The 22,327-nt window shown below is 37.5% G+C and overlaps 1 protein-coding gene across 1 annotated transcript in view; it reads right to left on the bottom strand.

Annotated features, from left to right (window-relative positions):
• lrrc40.L (leucine rich repeat containing 40 L homeolog) overlaps positions 1-22,103 on the bottom strand; it is a 29,423-nt gene extending 7,320 nt beyond the window's left edge. The window contains exons 1-10 of the mRNA NM_001092203.1: positions 21,907-22,103; positions 19,079-19,260; positions 9,856-9,929; positions 9,619-9,748; positions 8,487-8,610; positions 6,118-6,260; positions 5,076-5,248; positions 4,053-4,143; positions 2,692-2,743; positions 1,968-2,076 (exon numbers count right to left, since the gene is read on the bottom strand). Coding sequence (NP_001085672.1) covers positions 1,968-2,076; positions 2,692-2,743; positions 4,053-4,143; positions 5,076-5,248; positions 6,118-6,260; positions 8,487-8,610; positions 9,619-9,748; positions 9,856-9,929; positions 19,079-19,260; positions 21,907-22,057 — 1,229 coding nt within the window. The 5' untranslated portion in view covers positions 22,058-22,103. The remainder of the gene's footprint in view (positions 1-1,967; positions 2,077-2,691; positions 2,744-4,052; positions 4,144-5,075; positions 5,249-6,117; positions 6,261-8,486; positions 8,611-9,618; positions 9,749-9,855; positions 9,930-19,078; positions 19,261-21,906) is intronic.
• Positions 22,104-22,327: the final 224 nt, after the last annotated feature.

The following is a 22,327-nucleotide window of genomic DNA, read 5'->3' as shown; positions in this document are numbered from 1 at the left end:
AGCAGGTGTTTTTCTTGGAATGCGTTTTTTTTTCTTCCGCCATGCAAATCGCTTTTTGTTATGACCAAATAACTAAATTTTTGTCTCATCAGTCCAAAGGACTTTGTTCCAAAATGACTGTGGCTTGTCTTGTCTAAATGCGCTTTTGCATACAACAAGCAACTCTGTTTGTGGCGTGAGTGCAGAAAGTGATTCTTTCTCATCACCCTACCATAAACATGTTCTTTGTGCAAATTGCGCTGAATTGTACAGGTCTTTGGAGGTGATCTTTGGGTTGTCTGTAACCATTCTCACAATATGCCGCTCCTGTACGTTTCTTGGCCTGCCAGATCTGGGTTTTACAGCAACAGTGCCTGTAGCCTTCCATTTTCTGATTACATTCCTTACAGTTGAAACTGACAGTTTAAACCTCTGAGATAGCTATTTGTAGCCTTCCCCTAAACCATGATGCTGAGCAATCTTTGCTTTCAGATCTTTTGAGAGTTGCTTTGAGGATCCCATGCTGTCACTCTTCAGAGGAGAGTCAAACAGAAGCACAACTTGCAATTGGCCCCCTTAAATACCCTTTCTCATGAATGGACACACCTGCCTATGAAGTTCAAGGCTTGACAAGCTAATCCAACCAATTTGGTGTTGCCAGTAATCAGTATTGATCAGTTACATGCATTCAAATTAAAAGTAAAATGACAAGGGTACCCAAATTTGTGCACAGCGAGTTTTTCACATTTGATTTAACTTCATACAACCGAATACTGCTTCACTAAAAATCTTTGTTCAGAAAACACCCCAGTAATTAGATGTTCCCTGGAACTAAAATACATACCACTTATCTTTTTTGTTGAAAGTGGAGTAAATTATTATGCAGGCTGAGAGGGGTTCCCAAACTTTTTCATATGACTATAACAATAAATATTGGGTTTTTTCCCGTTTTCTTTATACCTGATTTAATGGTCCCTGCTTAACCCGAGCCCAATCCGAAGTGTATCATACTCTATTGGTATATTGCATGTGTACTGTACTCTGTTCTTTACGCAATAAACCATTGACCAAAAAAAATTGATTTTCACCATAAAATTACTTCTTTTATCCTGTGTTGCAGACAACAGAATTCTAGGACCATTTGCAACTGGTCTTCATTTTTATGCATTTTGTTTGTTCTGTTGCGTTCAAGTTTTAAATTCAAAGTTATCTCGGTGATAGGGCATATTTTAAATGAAAATCAAAGCATAGCAGAGGAACTAACACTCAATAAAAATAAAAACAATTATATAGTTATGCTTCAATGGAATTAGTTTGTTATTTGGTTGCTGGAGTCAGCAACACTGACATCCAGACCACATATTTAAAAGCAGCATAGAAATTAAAAAAATAGAAAGGTGTGTTAAATTATGACCAAGCGCAAAGTTACTATAAATATCTATAAAATAATAAATATAAATGTAAAAGTGAACTTCCCATTAAATACAGGAAAGTTAGATCTGTATTCTATTTCTTCTAGTCAACTAATGGATCACATATATTGGGCCCTTGCAAATATGTAGGAAAAGGATTTCAACCACACTCTGATTTGGATCATGCCCTCTAAATATTTTAGCCTTTCTGATCAATATCTTAAGACCCTTTATTAACTGTAGAGACCCTCATTATGACCCCATATACAAATTAACAGGCTGCCTACTTAAATAAGGTTGGCTGATTCAGCAGCCAAAACGTTCCTTTGTATGGCCAATTTAAAAGTTGCTGAAGTGACAAAGGCTGCAACATAATTCTAAATTATGTTGCAGCCTTTGCTACCATATTTGTAAAATTATATACAGTCCTGTTCCAGAATATGTTCCATGATCATGGATAACAATGTTAATACATGGTAAATTTTGATTATAAAGTGATGAAAATGAAAAAGCTAAATAGGTAGGACAATAGTACAATAGTCATATCAAAGTACATAGAGTACTTCTTACACTTACCAATACTCAAGTGTTTTGAGTGTCATAATAGCATGTGCGTTGATAACAGAGTCACTTGGCAAAGTCATAGCAGTGTCAGGAGGGTTTGCAGCTTCTTGTGTTGTCATATCTAAAGAGCAATACAACCAAGCAAAAACTTATTGGATCTGACATACAATCTTGCATCTAAAAAACTTTCTTTATTTTTGATGCTGTTGACCTAAATACCCTTATCATTTTAAAAATGTGAGCCATTTTTTAGTATGAACAGCCTGTTAAAAATAGTAGCACTTATGAGTCAATGGCCTGACACTTACAATGGTCCTATTTCTGTCTGCACAGCAAAGACCGGTTTCCTTTTTGCACTGCATCTTTTTTGTCTCTTAACATCTGGAACTTCACCTTTAATATAATTGTGTACTTTTTTTGTATTCCTTATTTGATGCTTGCATTTATGCCCCCCATGCTGTACTTTTAATGTACAATGAGAAGTTTCCATCTCTGTGTACACGAGTATCCCTAGATAAATAAAACAACAAACTCAAGCTAAGCATGTGAGCCCTTATTTAAGCTATATAACACCATATTAATATCCTAAATGTCCTTCTGATCTAGAGATTTTTGATTATGTCTGGCAAATAAAACCTAACTTGTTCTTATTAACATGTCTTCATTACATAATTTCATTATATAAAATTATTCCTGTATAACAAAACATTTGTGTTTGGTTGTATAAACAGTTTACCTGGGGTTTGGACTCTGCCTTTTAAATACTTCAGAAGTTCTTGCGTTCCTTTCTGAAATAAAAACATGAAATTATAAAAGAATGCATTACCTTGTAACATAGTAAGTTAGGCAGAAAAAAGACACACATCCATCAATTTCAACCTTTAAAGTCTACATATAACCTGTAACCTATATAACTGCTAGTTGACCCAGAGGAAGGCAAAAAATAACCCATTTGAAGCCTCTCCAATTTGCCTCAGAGGGGGGAAAATTCCTTCCTAACTCCAAGATGGCAATTGGACCAATCCCTGGATCAACTTGTACTCTTCCATAACCCTGTATTCCCTCACTAAAAAGCCATCCAACCTCTTCTTAAAGCTATCTAATGTATCAGCCAGTATGACTGATTCAGGGAGAGAATTCCACATCTTTACAGCTCTCACTGTAAAAAAAATCCCTTATGAAAAATCAGAATGGTGACCTCTTGTCAGCTGGATAGACCTACAGGTAAATAAAGCATTAGATAGATTATTATATGATCCCCTTATATTTTTATACATAGTTATCATATCCCCCTTAAGTGCCTCTTCTCCAGCATGAACATCTCCAACTTTGGCAGTCTTTACGAATAGCTGAGATTTTCCATACCTTTTACCAGCTTAGTTGAGCTTCTCTGGATCCTCTCTAATTCAATACTATCCTTAATATTTAATGCCTCCTTAATGTTTTGTTATAAGCACAATTAACAAATCAGATACTAAATGTGGGTTTTATAAGATCACTGACTACAAAGGCATACCTACACATGAACACATGTGAATTTGGATTTGAAGCACCCCTAAGCAAACCATGTCTTACTCATAATAGAATGAAGAGAGATGCACTGCAGACTGGGAAGGCAGAAGAAGCACTTTAAATTTTATGCTCACTACCCAGTGCACCTCCCTGCTTTCTGCCATCCATAAAAACTTGTTGCCCTTCCACAAATGCAGACTCTCCACAACCAATAACAATTACATAAGTCTCTGTATGAGACAAATATCCATTTTTTTGGCAAAGTAGTGTTTGAACAGGTGGAAAATTCAACTTAATAACAGTGGAACATGCAGGTGGGTCAACCACCAACCATAATACATGATTAAGCCATTCAAGTTATGCAAGCAATTGGACTCAAAATGCAGGTGGCTGTAGCAAGTTTGCTTTGGCAAATGAAAGTTATTATATTACAATGGAAGCTTGTAATGGAAGTAATACTAAAAACATGCAGACTATACAATGGCTGTATTTTATAATTAATAAGAGAAAAGTCAGAAACATTGTTCATTAAAAATTACAACAAAATATGATCAAATGAAAATTCACTATATAAAGCTTACATACATTTAGAATGTCTCTTCGAATACCTCTCAAGGGGTTGCCGTCCAGCTGAAGAGATTTTAAATTTGGAAGGCTTCCAAGTGTATCAGGTAAACTAAAAAAAAAAAAAAAAATTTAAATATGACATTTCAGATTGCACTTAAATACTGGGATAGTATTTTCTCAACATAATTACATTTACAATTATTCCTAACAAACACAATTTTACCTTTGCTTTCACATTTTATTAAAGATAGGTTTCTTCTGATTTTAAAGCTAAGAATTTTCAAAAGAAAGCTCTGACATATGGAAACTATACCTTTTTGATTATTATTGTTAGCATTTCACAGGTAAACCAAGCTTTCTATTGGTGCAGGCACATTTCATAATGCATAAAAAAGGCCTAACTGCAATAACACATAGCGTTAACTGATCACCTGTTTAAAAGCACGCATCCCATGGGCATTTTTGGCAGGTGAATCACCCGGAACTTTTTTTTTTTTTTTACAGCCACCCGACTCCTATCCACTCGCACATCAATAAAAAAAAAACCCATAACAGAAGCCGCTAGGGCTGCTTGGTGTATAGCTTAAGCAGAAAGTCGTACCGTCTTCTATAAAACCAGTTCCTCTTCAAGGATTGAGGAGGAAATTAATAGGTTTGGGTTTTTTTAGTCCCCATTTGCCATCTTTTTTGCCCGCCCGGACATTTTTTTTTCCTGAGGAAAACACTGTTATCGATTGCTATGGCTTACTTCACCTGAGCAAACATAGAGCATTTTAATACATACAGAGGAATACATTGTCAAGAAGAAGAGATTTGATTCATGGAAATGTGAGGTGTGGAATTATCATGGATACAGCAGGTATAGGACGGCAATCTAATGGGACTGTTTAGCTAAAAATATGGATATACAGCAGTTAATACATTTTTTTCAGTACTTTTGGGGCAATTCGGGTCCCACAAATATTTATGTCCTTTGGCCTTCAAGTACTTCACTTAATGGTATCCCTAGAATTAATGTATAATTAAAGCTTGCAATCTTACCTTCCAATATCGTTATTACTCAGATCTAGTCGCTCTAATCCTTTTAGCAATGATATTTCTTTAGGCAAGACCTTCAGTTTGTTATATCTGAGCTCTAAGACACTTAAGGAGCTCAAATTCTGTAGATGTTCAGGGCCCAGTGTTTGTATCTGATTGTTACCAACATGCAATTCCTAAAGAATAAAATTCAGACAATAATTATTTTGAACATTTAAATCAACTGTTTCAGACTAATCACAGAAACTTCATATTCATATTAAGAGACAATAAAAATAATAATATGGCTGGACCCTTACAGGTTTCATTTTCTCTTTCTTAAATATTAAAGAGGTAAAAGTACAATTATTTCCCTATTCCTTTGCATTCTCTAGCTTGAATACTTTTCTATTCCCTGTTTCAGGCGATATCTGACTACACCTTTAGCTTGCTTATTGCCTTTTCAAAGACTTAACATAATAATGTTTGTAGTATAGGCATTCTCCTATAAAACTATGCTAGCAAATGTCATGTTATGTATGCTTGTTACACTATAATTCTATTTTCTGGCAACTTGCTTATATGTATAGAATCTATTATACAGAATGCTTGGGCCTGTGGATTTCTGGATAAGGGCATTTTCCATAATTTGGATAACCAGAACTTAATTCTCTATGGATTTTATGGGAGATAGCCTTCCTTTAATTCGGAGCATTCTGGATATCAGGTTTCCAGTCAAGTGATTTGGAAGACCATGTTTTTTTCTGTCAGCTATAAATGGCAAAAATGATAACAAAAGTGTAACATCATTACCTCTATTCTTCTCTTAAAAGACTTATTTTGCACACCATATGATATCCTTAAATGTAGAATAGAGTACACATTACTTTAATTTAAAATGTATTTTCTTTTTAAAAATACATCATAAATCTCCCTATTTGTATCGTAATTCATATAAACACATACAGTATACTTAGTAATTGTTTTATAGTTCCAAATACCAATTAAAAGTTACAATATTCTGCTTCATGATATGAATTCCAAATTTTCAAATGATAAAAAACACCTTCAGCTTGGTGAGGAAGGGGAGTTCTGGCAGATAGGTCAGTTTATTTTGTCTTAAGTAGAGCTGTTCCAGAGATTCCATTCCTGCAACTGATGCAGGAACATTTTCCAGGAGATTAGAAGTGCAATCCAGTTGTCTGAGATCTGAAGGAATTATTAGGTACATATTTAAGATAATGTGTCATAAACGGCAATAATAATTTTAAAGAATGTCATAAATACAGTTAGGCCCATAAATCTTTGGACAGAGACAACTTTTTTTCTAATTTTGGTTCAGTACATTACCACAATGAATTTTAAATAAAACAGCTCAGATGCAGTTGAAGATTGCATAAAAATGTGAGGAACTAAAGCCTTTTTTAACACAATTTCTTCATTTAAGGGGCTCAAAAGTAACTAGACAAATTAAAAAAACTGAAAATAAAATGTTCATTTCTAATACTTGGTTGAAATCCCTTTGCTGGCAATGACAGCCTGAAGTCTTGAACTCTTGGGCATCACCAGATTCTGGGTTTCCTCCTTTTTAATGCTCTGCCAGGCCTTTACTGCAGCAGCTTTCAGTTGCTGTTTGTTTGTAGGCCATTCTGTCTGAAGTTTAGTCTTCAACAAGTGAAATGCATGCTCAATAGGGTTCAGACCAGGTGACTGACATGGTCATTCAACAATATTCCACTTCTTTGCCTTAATAAACTCCTGCTTTGGCTGTATGTTTTGGGTCATTATGAAACTGTCTCCCAATCAATTTGACTGCATTTCGCTGGATTTGAGCAGACCGTATGTCTCTGAACACCTCCAAATTCATTTGGCTGCTTCTGTCCTGTGTCGCATCATGGATAAACACTAGTGTCCCAGTGCCACTGGCAGTCATGCATGCCCAAGCCATCACACTGTCTCCGCCATGTTTTATAGAGATGTGGTATGTTTGGATCATGAGCTGTTCCACTCCTTCTCGTACTTTTTTCTTGCCATCATTCTGGTAGAGGTTGATCTTGGTTTCATCTGTCCAAAGAATGTTATCCAGAACTATGCTGGCTTTGTTAGATGTTGTTTTAGCAAAGTCCAATATAGCCTTTCTATTCTTGATGCTTATGAGTGGCTTGCACCTTGCAGTGCACTCTCTGTAATTACTTTCATGCAGTCTTTTCTTTATGGTAGACTTGGATATCAATACGCCTACCACTTGGAGAGTGTTGTTCACTTGTTTGGCTGTTGTGAAGGGGTTTCTCTTCACCATGGAAATGATTCTGCGATCATCCACCACTGTTGTCTTCCATGGACGTCCAGGTCTTTTTACGTGGCCGAGTTCACCAGTGCTTTCTTTCTCAGGATGTACCAAACTGTAGATTTTGCCACTCCTAATATTGTAGCAATTTCTCAGATGGTTTTTTTCTGTTATTGCAGCTTGGCTTGTTTCACCTGCATGGAGAGCTCCTTTGACCGCGTGCTGTCTGTTCACAGCAAAATCATCCACGTACAAGTCCCCCAAATCAACTGCAGGGCTTTTATCTCCTTAATTGATAATGAAATAATGAAGGAATTGCCCATACCTGCCCATGAAATAGCCTTTGAATCAACTTTTTTTCAGTCCAACTTTTGACTGAAAAAGTCAAAATCTTTTTGTTCAACCCACTGAATTAAAGATGAAAATCTGCAGCCAGCAAAGGGGTTTCAACCAAGTATTAGAAAAAAAAATTATTTTCAGTTTTTTAATTTGTCTAATTACTTTTGAGCCCCTTAAATTAATTTAATTGTGTTAAAAAAGGCTTAAGTTCCTCACATTTTCATGCAATCTTCAACTGCATCTGAATTGCTTCATTTAAAATTCATTGTGGAATCAAAATTAGAAAAAAGTTGAATGTGTCCAAAGATTTATGGGCCTAACTGTAGTTTTTTACAGTAAAAAAGTCTGAAACACTTGAAAAACCATCTGAATGATATATACACCTGTTTTTCCACGTGTAATGCTATTTGTTATTCAATCATCTCCAGTCTCTCTGGTATTCCAGAGACTAGAGAGTCCGGCTTCACTTCGGCCCCCAAAGAAATCCTATAATCTCTTATTTCTGCCTCTGCTTTGCTCCTTACTCACTACAACTAATTTCTGCAGATAAAGCTGTTACTGGAAATTGTAAAATAACTGACTGGAAACTGAAAATGTGAATATACTAGCCGAGAAAAAAAATCCTCATTCCACTACAGAAAAAAATCTCTAATGACATTTTGAAGCATTAGAAATGGTTATTAGAAACAATTTGTTTAAGTGCAGATTATTAGTGCTGACTGAAGACCTGAGTACAAGACCTGAGATTTTAAAATAATAAAATTATAACTTCCTATGCGTTAACCATATAACAGAGAAAAAAAAATTACTTTTCATTTTTCCAATTTCTGTAGGTAGGGCCGTCAGTTTGTTAGAGGACAGGTTAAATTTAACAAGACCAGTAAGTTGACCGACACTGCTTGAAACGCTCCTTAAACAGTTGTTGGAAACATCCTGTAAGTAATAATGATAAAAATACATATTATGAAGATATATATATATATATATATATATATATATATAGAATATACAATTCATAATACATAATATATATAACGGTTTTTAGTTCAGAGCAAAAGAGATTCGTAATAACATAGTATTATATTTGCAATCCTTGACTTGAGATATTAAGTCAAGGATTCTCATTATCTGTCATCAAGCATGATTTCTATCACAAGACAAATATACACCGATTATATGTGTGTAATTGTGATATAATATATGTTTATTTAACATATGGAATATATTTTTTAACATGATAAACCAGTCCATCCCTATAACAAACTTCTCTGTCTTTTACAAGACAGAGCTAAAGACAAGCTAAAACAAAGAACTGAAAACTAAATCACAGCTAAGAATAAAATAAATCCTGTTTATTTTTAAATATATAAATATTAAAGAATACTGATCAAGTTGGGGTGTGGCCTTTGATACAACAATGAAGTAAATTGGTTGATAAGAACAGGGAAATCGATTGTTTTCTTTCGTATACACAACTGAGGAAACATTTAATGAATGCTTACTTTTTAATAGACTTAACTAAGAAGGAAGCTCAACTAGAACTGTCCTTAAAGGAATTGTTCAGTATAAAAACTAGGTAAATAGATGGGCTGTGCAAAATAAAAAAATGTTTTCAGTATAGTTACTTAGCCAAAAATGTAATCTATAAAAGCTGGAGTGACTGAGGAGGGCTTTGAGGGGAACTATTCTGGGTGCAGCACATACTTGATACTGACACATTCCTATGATTTTTATAGGAACGCGTCAGTATCAATTTAACTATATGTCCTTGGTAACACAGTTTGGTAGATCCAAGTGTATGAAATTAAATTTTATCTTTAAAAATTGTTTGAAATTTTTTATGATAAATAATTGACTCTATGCTATAACCCCTTTGCATTGTGGTCTGCTGGAACACAATTGGCCATAGTTAATTAATAGAACTACATTAAATACACTTACTAATTCTTCCAAAATGCTTAGGTGTCCGATTGAGTCTGGTAATTCTTCTAATTGATTGTGCTGAAGAAGAAAGCTCTTCAAGTTCTGTAAATGCTGTAGTTCATTTGGCAGTTGCTTAATTTTATTGTGACTAGTAGTAGGAGAAAAACATAATTCATTACCTAGCATTTAGCATCAGGCATAGAAGACTGAAAAGCACAAGATGAATTAGTGCAGCTACAATAAGATAATTATTACCTGATATTTAGCTTTTGGAGGTTTGTAAGTTCTCTTATAGCACAAGGGAGTGATGCAATCTGGTTATCATGTATCTATGAAAAGAGAAATGTAAAATAAAATAAACATTTTGTTTCCATATTGAATTAACATATTAACAATATTAACAATTTTCAAGATTGTGGGGGGAAAAACTGTTACAAAATGCAAAACCTTTTTAATTCGAGCAACTTTTTTTCCTTTGAGTGCTATTTAAAGGAAAAGTAACAACAAAAAATGAAAGTGTTTTAAAAGTAATTAAAATATCATGTAGTGTAACCCTTATTCTTTCAGCTCGCTATGTCTTTTTTCCTACTTTGACAAGTTTTAACCCCTACTTCCTATGACTGCTTACTCCTTGTTGGGTATTTGCAGCGCCCAGCTAATTACTTTCCACCTTAAGCGTGGTTTACTCCGTGTATTTAAAAATGTTTTTATACTCCAACGCAGATTGGTGATTAACTCCCGGATAAGGGACCGCAGGATATGTGACACTGTGAACAGCTGCGGCAGCGATCGTGTCTTTGGCTCTGCGTGCATATGGGCATGTCTGACACACAATCTTAGGGCTCAGCAATGCAGGTATACGGAGATCCGGTGTGTCCTTTCGCACACCCACCAAAGGCGCTGTGATAGGTCGGTAACCCCGTCGCTGGTATGCTTGGACAGTGACCGTAGTTGGGGGAGTGTCCTTGTTCCTGGCACGGTGCCCTTGTATAACTGCGGATCTATCCTTTATCTTCTGTGCTCTCTCGGTTTTCCACACCCCTATGGTAACTTTCTTTTATAAGCTCTCTTTGATACACTATAAGTTAGTACCTTTTATTGCCCAACACGGACGCATTGATGGTTGCCTAGCAACTGATTTGGGGGCCATTTCAAGGCTTTATTACTGGTGGGGTGATGGGGGTTCTGTATGTTTGTTTGTACTCTACTTCTGACGAAGATCCCTGTGGGGGATCAAAACGTTGAGGCTAATAAAACGTTTTTGCTTTTTCACGACAAACCCTGTGAGTGCCGCAATCTCTTCTCTATTTATATATATATATATATATATATATATATATATATATATATATATATATATATATATATATATATATATATATATATATATATATATATATATATATATATATATAAAAAGTTCCTGTGGGGCCGCACACCGCCAAGGTAAATAATTGACATAGTACAAAAGAGACCAGCAAAATATATATATATATATATATATATATATAATATATATATATATATATATATATATAGCAAAGATTCAAAGAAGCAGACGGCACTTCTGAAAATGGGGTTTATTGGAGTACCTGCTGGTGACACCTTACGCGTTTCGGGAGTTATCCCTTAATCATAGGTAAGCAGTACACTTGTTACAGCTGGGTTACTTATACACAAGGTATTAGTGCCCTCTAGTGGGCTTACATATGTAAGCCCACTAGAGGGCACTAATACCTTGTGTATAAGTAACCCAGCTGTAACAAGTGTACTGCTTACCTATGATGTAAGCCCACTAGAGGGCACTAATACCTTGTGTATAAGTAACCCAGCTGTAACAAGTGTACTGCTTACCTATGATTAAGGGATAACTCCCGAAACGCGTAAGGTGTCACCAGCAGGTACTCCAATAAACCCCATTTTCAGAAGTGCCGTCTGCTTCTTTGAATCTTTGCTGCATCCACAGTGGGGACACTGTGAGACTGAGCACCTGAACCGTGGGGAAAACGGTGAGCTTGTGCGGTCCTTATTCTTCTTTCTCATTTATATATATATATATATATATATATATATATATATATATATATATATATATATATATATATATATATATATATATATATATATATATATATATATACACACACACATATATATATATATATACACACACACACACATATATATATATATACACACACACACACACACACACACATATATACACACACACACACACACTATCAAAACAGGGGGGTTGTGGGAGCACTCTAAAGGCTTTAAAGTATATATATAAGTATAATAAATGCTATTGCATATGTACCCAAAACAGGGGTTATTTTGTTACAAAGTTATGATCATAAAATTGATAAGCCACCATACCACGTCAAGGTAAACCCCGAATGGCGGTCCCTAACTTGTTTTATATTTTATGTGCATTTTAGCATTACCTGTAATCAATGTCCGTTGAACGCTGTTTTTTCACTGAGGGCTAGATTACAGGTAATGCTAAAATGCACATAAAAAATAAAACAAGTTAGGGACCGCCATTCGGGGTTTACCTTGACGTGGTATGGTGGCTTATCAATTTTATGATCATAACTTTGTAACAAAATAACCCCTATTAGGGTACATATGCAATAGCATTTATTATACTTATATATATATATATATATACTTTAAAGCCTTTAGAGTGCTCCCACAACCCCCCTGTTTTGATAATATATATATATATATATATATATATATATATATATATATATATATATATATATATATATATATATATATATATATTTTTTTTTTTTTTTTTTTTTTTTTGTGGGGAATTGCTCATAACAGCGGGTAGGGCTCAGGTAAAACAGTTCTTACTAATGAGACAGGAGGCTTAGGTTTGCAACAAAAATTGAACAGGCTCCTGCCTGGGGTTTATTGTTGAAACCATACAAACTTAAACAGGCACAAGTTCTGTGCTATAACAGTCAGTAACTAATGAAAACCTCACCGGTTTGCAGTTTTACAGGATACAGGAAAACAAACTCCTTACTGCTGACACAAGGCAGTCCCACTCTGCAATGGCATACACAGTTTGTTCCAAATCACAGCATGTTTTAAGAGCTTCACAGTTTGTTCCAACGTTCCAATGTGTGTGTGTGCCTATATGTTCAATATTTTTTTTTAGAAAGAAGAGGGGTCATCAGGCACATTGTGGCATGCATGGAGGAAGTGACATCCAGGGCCGCCATCAGGGGGGCACAGGGGGTACAAGTGTACTGGGCCCGGGCCTAAAGGGGGTTCGGCTGTGCTGCAGTTATATAAATAGCCGGAACCCCCTTGGCAGTCCTAAAGCCACAGAAAGACCCAAACTCACGAAAAAAGCAGATCTTGAACTCCTGAAGCAGCTGGAAAGCCACAAAGTCACGAAAAGAGCCGAACTTGAAGTCAAACTTGTTTGCCACAAGTTCAATACTACTGAACACCAATGTGTGTTTCTTTATTTATTTTTTTTAAAGCCCTAGCCACCAATGTATTATTTTATTAAAGCCCTGCCACCAATGGGTGGGGCCTCAGACCCTGACGCCAACATTTTTTTTTTCAACTTATGGGAGGCCCTGACCACAAATTATTTAAAAAAAAAATACTTTTATGGGGGTCCCTGGCGCCAGTTTTAAAAAATAAAATAAAAAAAATTATGAGGGGCCCTTGCACCACAGTTTTTTAACTTATAGGGGGGCCCTGACCATCAATGGCTTTTTATAAGTGGTGTGTGGGGGAATTTAGCCTTTTTAGCGCTGATGTCTGTGTGGTCTTTTAACTGTGGTGTGGGGTGAGGCTTGGGGGCCCGCAAAAAATGTTGATGTACGGGGCCCCGTGATTTCTAACGGCGGCCCTGGTGACATCACATGTAGTTGTGTTCCACAAGCTGGAGGGACTTAAATAAAGCTCTGATCATGATTAAAGGAACAGTAACACCAAAAAAATATTAAAGTGATGAAAATATAATGTGCAGATTGCGCTGCACTGGTACAACTGGTGTGTTTGTTTCAGAAAGTCTACAATAGTTTATATAAACAAGCTGCTGTGTAGCCATTGAGGCAGCCATTCAAAACTGAAAAGGGATAAAAGGCACTGTATACACAAGGCATAACAGATATACTATGTATTATACAATGGGATTTTTCAGAATGTATCTGTTATATATTGTGTATTCCGTACTGTCATTCCTTTAAAACACTTTCATTTTCTGGCGTTACTGTTTCTTTAAGGTTCTATCCACATAAGAAAAAATAGCAACAATGCTAAAGCAAGTTACGGTACATTTTGATCAGACAAAACTAAAGGGAGCCTAGATGTTTAATTGCATTTGTACTCTTTGTACCAGCCACTGGCTGGTACAAAGAGTACAAGATCATCTTAGATTAGGAGGTAGAGCAATAATTTACTGTAATAACAAAATAAATCTCCTGTAATATACAGTTCAGCCACATTATTCTGAATACAGAAAATGTAAATAATAAGTATTTGAAATTTTAAATTGTAGCAGACAAAAGGCAAACCACAGCATCTGGTGAGTGCATATTACTCTGATCTTTTTTAAAAGTGCTAAGATAGCAGCCTTTCCAAAAACTTGCACTTAAGATGTTTGCATATACAGCTTGGATCACCTTTTTCATAAAGCTTACTGGATGCAAACAGAGTTAAATGAAGTGACGTGAAAGGAGATTCAAAAAGTATATGTTTGGAAGCCCCCCAAGAGTTGCTAAAAAGGGGACTGAATAAAGAACTGTAGTAGATGTAGTGCCAACATATTAGACAGAGAGGGTAATTTTTGGCGGCATGTGAAAAATCTGCAACACTATTTTCCCATGGTCACCAGTCATGTGTCGTGTAACATTCAATTTCTGATAGATAAAAGTTCACTGCTTAATAAACTCACATGGAATAGTGAGTAGGATCTTGGAATCACTAATATCTAAATATTCTAGTCTTGTATTGTTAAATCTCTTATCCCCTCTCAACCCATCAAACAATACAATGCTCACACTGTCAAATCTATGTCACACCTTGTCTCACTTTCATTATTACTGTTACTTGCAGCTCCCCAAACCCTGGTCCCACTCACTCTTTCCTCCCCTCCCCTATTCCCACTCTCAGGCATCTGACAATGTAGTCTCTAAAACTTCACACACTTCTAATCCTGCAAACCTTATTCACATAAAGGCATCACTCTCTCTGTCTTTCTCATGTGCACTCTGGAATGCACGGTCAATCTGCAATAAACTCACAGCAGTCCATGATCTCTTTATATCCAAATCCCTTCACCTTCTGGCCATCACTGAAACATGGCTCTCTCCCACAGACACTGCTTCACCTGCTGCCCTCTGCTATGGCGGCTTCTCACTTGGTCATATCCCTAGACCAGATGGGCGTCATGGCGGTGGGGTAGGATTTCTTCTCTCCCCCAAATGTAGGTTTCAAAATCTAACCACACCAACTTCTCTCTCCTTCACTTCTTTTGAAGTCCACAGCATACGTTTGTTCTCTCCAATCTCTCTGCGTGTTGCTGTCATATATCGCCCCCCTGGTCCCTACTCTACTTTCTTGGATCACTTTGCTGCTTGGCTTCCATATTTTCTCACCAGCGAGACACCTGCTCTCATTTTAGGTGACTTCAACATCCCCATTGACAACTCTGCTCCTCCTGCCACCTCTAAACTCCTCTCTCTAACAACTTCATTTGGTCTCTCTCAGTGGACCGACTCACCTACCCACATCGAGGGTCATGCTCTTGATCTTATATTCTGCCACTCGTGCCGCCCATTCAACCTTACGAACTCTTCTTACCCCCCATCTGACCATCACCTACTCTCCTTTCAGATAACACTTTCACCTGCACTATCACAACCATCTCTCTCTACCCACACATACAGAAACCTTAACGCCTTCAATCCACAACAAATATTAACAATATCAGCACAACACATCTCTCATATTAACAATATTTCCTGTCCAAATATGGCAGCTTCTCTCTACAACAATGCCCTTTCAACAGCACTTGACTCCCTTGCACCTTCTACCACCCGTCACAGCCAACCAGATAAACCCCAACCCTGGCATACTGGTGTAACCTGGTACCTCAGAAGATGCAGTAGATCAGCTGAGCGATGGTGGAGAAAGTCACAAACTGATCCTGACTTCATCCACTTGAAATTCATGCTCACCTGCTACAATCGAGCTCTATCATTAGCTAAAGAACAATACTTCTCTTCTTCAATCTCCACTCTGTCCTCTAAACCACAGCGACTGTTTGCCACATTTAACTCACTCCTATGCCCCCCTCCACCCATTAATGTAACTGCCCAAGATCTTTCTCATTTCTTTAATGAAAAAAACGATCTCATTAGGCTGAGCATTCCATCTGACAACAATCTCAAACTTCTAGCCTGCTCAAAACCCACAACCTGTTTCCTTGACCCCATACCCTCTCGCCTCCTCTATCCAATCTCTGATACACTCTCTCCTGCACTTACCCACCTATTTAATATTTCACTCTCTACTGGTACTTTTCCATCTTATACAAACAAGCACTAATCACTCCTATCCTCAAAAAACCTTCCCTTGATCCCAGCTCTCCCGCTAACTATTGTCCGGTTTCCCTTCTTCCATTCACATCCAAATTACTAGAAAGGCTTGTTTACAAACGCCTGATCCACATCTTGCCCACAACTCCCTTCTCGACCTCTGGCTTCCGCCCATCACACTCATCTGAAACTGCACTCACCAAAGTAACCAATGATCTTCTACTGGCAAAGTCTAAATGTCACTATTCCATACTCATCCTTCTAGATCTCTCTGCAGCCTTTGACACAGATGACACACTCCTCCTAGACATTCTATACTCTGCTGGCATTCGTGAAACTGTTCTTGAATGGTTTACATCTTATCTGTCTGACCGTTCCTTTAAAGTTGCCTTCTTTAACTCTACTTCTACTACATTGCCTCTCTCTTTCGGAGTTCCTCAAAACGTATTCAGTCATTTGAACTTCGTATCACCTTTATGCTGATGACACACAACTCTACTTGTCTACTCCTGATCTTTCTAATTCTGTCCTTTCCCAAATTATAGATTGTCTCTTTGCTGTCTCCTCCTGGATGTCACAGCGCCACCTGAAACTGAACCTCTCAAAAACAGAACTCATATTTCCTCCAAGATCTTTACCTGTCCCTCAGATATTACTCACAGTAAATACCAACACATTTCATTCCACCACACAGACACGCTGCCTAGGAGTTAAGGTGGCCAGATCTCGATCGGAAGGGACTAAAAATCCCGTCAGATCGCAGCCGCATCTGTTCGTTGATGCGGTCCCGCGATCCGACCGCCCGTTCACTAGGATCCGATCTTTGGGCCCTAGGGCCCACGATCGGATCAGCCCGATATTGCCCACCTCAAGGTGGGCATATCAGAGGGAGATCCGCTCGTTTGGCGACATCTCCATGTATGGCCACCATTAGACTCATATCTGTCTTTTTCACCACAAATTCAAACACTTGCATAATCTTGTCGTATTCAACTGCACAACAATGCACAAATACGACCATATCTCAGTTCAGAATCAACTAAAACACTGATTCAGTTGCTCATCATCTCCCGCCTTGATTACTGCAACCTACTCCTTGCAGGTATTCCAACAAGTCACCTTTTACAACTCCAATCTGTTCTAAATGTGGCTGCTAGACTCATTCATCTATCACGCCGCTCAACATTATTATTATTATTATTAACATGCATTTATATAGCGCCAACATATTGCGTAGCACTGTAAAGTAAATGTGATTATACAACTAAATCACATGAATTATATACATAGAACATACGGAATTACCTACATCACAATCAATACAGGTACAAAAAGGTGAGGAAGGCCCTATGCATAGGCATACACAAGGTGAATTAATTGGGTGAGAAATGTGGTACTGTATGTGGTGTTGCGTTTGATAGTTAAGCAGAGTGAGGGTAGGCTTCTCGAAAGAAGTGCGTTTAAGAGATTTCTTGAAGGCAGAAAGGTTGGGAGAAAGTCGGACAGACCGTGGGAGAGAGTTCCAGAGGAGGGGTGCAGCCCTTGCAAAGTCTTGAATGCGAGCATGTGAGGAGGTAATGAGAGAAGAGTTGAGTACCAGGTCAGTAAAGGAGCGTAGTAAGCGGTTGGGTGAGTATATAGAGATGAGTTCAGAGATGTAGGATGGGGCAGAGTTATGAAGTGTTTTGAAAGTCAGTGTCATTAATTTGAATTTGATTCTGAAAGGTAACGGAAGCCAGTGCAGGGATTGACATCAGCTGCTCCTATATGCATGTCCCTTCGCTGGCTACCTCTAGAATCAAATTCAAATTACTAACACTCACTTTCAAGGCCCGTAATAATGAAGCCACTCCCTATATTTCATCTCTGATCTCCAAATACACTCCTTCATGAAACCTTTGCTCTGCTTCTGATCTTCGCCTCACTTCTCCTCTCATCACATCTGCCCTTTCTCGTCTAGAAGACTTCTCTCAGGCTTCTGCTTTTCTCTGGAACTCTCTGCCTCAAGCTGTCAGACTTTCTCCTTCTTTCCAAACTTTCAAGCGCTCCTTAAAGACCCACCTGTTTAAAGAAGCTTATTCAATGTACCTTAATCAATCAATAATTGCTGTATCATAAATCACAAAATAGTTTTTAAAGTCCAGTCTCAATTGTACCCTAACCTTTAGTTTGTAAACTTTCACATGTAGGGTCCTCTAATCCTATTGTACTCTGTAACCCTTGTTTGATATCCACCATTTATTCCCTGTTTGTTATAAGCACTGCGTATCTTGTCGGCGCTATATAAATAAACAATGATGATGACATATAGATTTAAAATGTAAGTGGTGTAACATTATGGGAGTTATTTATCAAAGGTCAGGTTTTAGAGGTTTGTGGGGTTTTTTATACCTTGAATGAGCTCACAACTCAAATGTTTTCTAATTTATGAAAAAACTGAATGGAAAAAATGAATCAGTAAATTCAGGGTTAAAAACCCAATAACTCGATTAATGAAGTTTCCTGCAGGATACACTAATTGCTCAAATTAATCGAGTTTTTGAGTGAAACCCACGGAAAAAACCCCCAGAACATCACAAAGGCTATTAACATCTTCAAATGGTTCAAGGGATGTCTGCCATGACCTTGACAGATTTTAGCAGGATTATTTCTGGATTCAAGCTATTTCCAGCTTTAATAAATCTCAAAGAATTTGATTTTTTTTTAAAATTTTTAACTCGAAAATTCGACCGAAAACTACCCTTGAAAAACTCTAATTTTGCAGGAAAACACAAGTCGGCCTTTGATAACTAACCCCCTTTATGTTAAAGTTCTGGCAGTGAATTTAGGGAATGGTTTGATGTATGAACACCTTGAATAACTCAAAAAAACAATAAATGCATTCGGCAAAAACTTACATCTAGCACAACAAGAGCAGGGAGAAGACTGATGTCTTCAGAGAGTGCCTGAAGTTTATTTGAAGCAAGAATTAACTTAGTGAGATCTGTCTGTTCCCACCATCGGTCACTTCCACCAAAATCCACATTCTGATGCGCTTCTGGGGGGGTATCCACATTTATTCTCCAGACGCTTACAGGAACTAACAGGTGTGTTAAAAAAAATTATATTAGTAACAGTAACCAGCTTTCAACTTATCATGCATTTTTAAAGCTGGCCCTATACATACTAATAATGTTGTTCAAAACAAAGTTGGCAGGTGCTTGGTGCCCCATTGATATCCATGAACTATGGATACCTTTCAGTTCCAGAATTGGCCAGGTTAATTTGATCTGCTGTGCACCATAACCATGTTCATTTTGTTCATCTTCACTTCCTGCTGTTCATTCCTGCTCACATACATTTGTGAGCCCCTTTAAATGTTTTCAAAGGTAATGAATGTGTGACCCCTGTCACCTTTTAAAAGGATCTCCCTAGGCCACTGCCATCCCACAGTTTGAAAGTCAGTGTCTAAAAACATTTTAAAAGAACCAAAATAAAATTTTTTGGTTTTGAAATTACACAAAGTTACATAATTATTTGAGGGGGTTAAAGAAAATCTTTTGGAGCGCATATTTTTAAAAACTGTGTGCGCAGTTCAGCATAAATGCAAAATTTTGTGTTCAAAATATGATCTAAATTTTAGGATGCAAGAATTTAGTAACCCTGATTTCGTATTCCAATCTTCCAAACCTCAACCTGGTAAACTGGTTAACCATATTCTGGTGGTTGGGTGCTATTTGGAGAAGAAAGACTTCTATAATTATAAATACCGGTACAGTATTCAGAAAATAAACCATTTCCATAATGCAGACCTGTATGTGAAAGGCCAACAACTTACACTTGGATTTGTTACTAAGGACCCTGAATTTCTGTCCTAGAATACTACTTGTCCTGTATAACATTTAACCCTAACTGTATATCGTGAGCGCCACAGGTGTTAATACTAGGGAAGGTCTTTTGGCGGCTGGCATGATTGGCAACTGTAATATTACATGTAAAGGTGAGAATACAGCTACTGTATTAAGCAGCATTAGACATTTGTCCCCATGATAAGATCCACTATACACACACACAATATAGGGTTTTTTTTTGTATTATATTAGTTTTTTTTATAAAATTCAAGATTAAATGTTATTGCTGCTTTTAATTACTCATCTTTCTATTCGGGCCCTCTCCTATTCAAATTCAATTCACAAATTGAAATCAATGCATGTGGACCCTAGCAACAAGATTGCGGAAATAGCAACTTGGAGAGCTGCTGTATGAAGTGCTAAATAACTGAAAGGACACAAAAAATTAAAAAACGAAAAACCAATTACAAACTGTCTCAGAATATCTTTAGTTTAAAGGTGAACAACCCCTTTAAATATTCAACCTTTTTAAAATCCTGCTTCCCTAAACATAGAAGGAAACCAGTGAACAGAAAAATTTCAGTCTGAGAGGTAACATTATATTTATGCATTAAGACCCTAAAATACCAATGATATCTTACTAGCCAAGTTAAAATGTTATTATACAAGGCTCACTGACACCTTTTTGCATACTACTGAAGACTAATAGAGGCCATGGGCAGCATTCAAGATGTGGAACCGCAAGACTACCTAAAATGATATTTACACTATATTGACACTGTAAATGAATGAGTATTAGGGCAGAGACACAAGGTCAGATTCGGGGAGATTAGTCACCTGGCCTCATGAGGCAACTTCGGGCGACTTTGGAAAAAGATGAGCTGCGAGTGCCGTCCCGCCGACGATTTGCATTCTAGCCGGTGGAAAGGCAGTTCGGATAGATAAATTGCCTCGAAGAAGAGATTAGTTGCCGGGAAACTAATTTCCCCGATTAGTCGATTGCCACAAATCACCTGCAGGTTGGCACTCTGAGCACTACATTTTCCTAAGTCTCCTGAAGTTTCCTTGTGAGGTAACTTCGGGCGACTTTGTAAAAAAAAAAAAAGCTCCAGGTGCCATCCCGCCAGCGATTTGCATTCTAGCCAGCGGGTAGGCAGTTTGGGAGATTAATCGCCCCGATGGAAAGGAGATTTGTCGCTGGGAGACTAATCTCCCTGAATCTGAACGTGTCTCTCTTATGGGCAGCTAGAGAATCTCACAAAAATACCTCAAATAAAGAGATATATTTATCAATATGTAATAAAGCCACGAAATGCTGCTGCTATCTTACAAACCACGTTTAATTGATATACTAATCTCTGCACTCCCTTCTACACATACTATTGTAGATCAAGACAATTGGGGGCCCATGTAGCATTCAAGGGGTAGATGTGTAGTCATCATGGTGCCTAGCACTGAGCAATACCACCACCAAACAGGAAGTAATACACAATTTGAAAATGATCAAGTAACAGTGTAATAGCTTTCAAACAAGGCGGTTCCGTGACAGATTCCTTCTTGTATAAACACTTCCTGCTGAACACGTGGGTGCCTATGCAAGCAGACGAACGTCACTAATCACAATATAAAGGATACAGTAATGCGTCTTTGAAAATATAATAAACAGCACACAAAAATATAAGAACTGGGTGTGAGCAGCCCCTCATCTAGTTTGGGGGAGTTGGGCAACAACTGCCCACAGTCGTGCAATTAAATGTGGGCGGAACATGATTAGGCACAGTCAGGAATCACCAGAACACAAACTGACAACCTTTTGTCCCATTGGCACCAATCTACTACTAAAACTGAAGCCTTAGTCTCCTGTAACCATGTGTGACGAGCGGCAACACCCTCACCTTCAGTCAGGCCTCTAGCTGATAGATTTAACTGGCCGCTCTTCCGCGCCGCCTTGATTAGTCCGAAAGGCACAGCGGATTCTTGTTCTTTGGGGGCTCGAAATCCGGACAGCGGGTCCGGAGCTTTCCCTCCTCTCTTGAATCGAGACATAGTGAGTGTAGCAACTGCCCTTCCCGCTGCTGCAGAACTCAAAGCCGGTTTAGCAAATGACAAAAAAAAAAAAAGAATCCAACTTATTCCCGATTGGAGCCACTAGATGGCGTCAGTCCCAGTCTGACACACGTTAAAACAAAGGAGAAGGAGAAGTACCTGAGTGTAACTACAGCAAATAGCATGAGCATACATTAAATGATGTACTTATAATACACAAAATCATGAATATACTGTAAATGATTTCCTTAACCTGAAAAAATAGCTGCT

Source organism: Xenopus laevis, chromosome 4L (genome assembly GCF_017654675.1).
Source record: "Xenopus laevis strain J_2021 chromosome 4L, Xenopus_laevis_v10.1, whole genome shotgun sequence".
Lineage (NCBI taxonomy): Eukaryota > Metazoa > Chordata > Amphibia > Anura > Pipidae > Xenopus > Xenopus laevis.
Note: the sequence above shows the minus strand (reverse complement) of the source record. Positions and strands in the feature narration are given on the sequence as shown.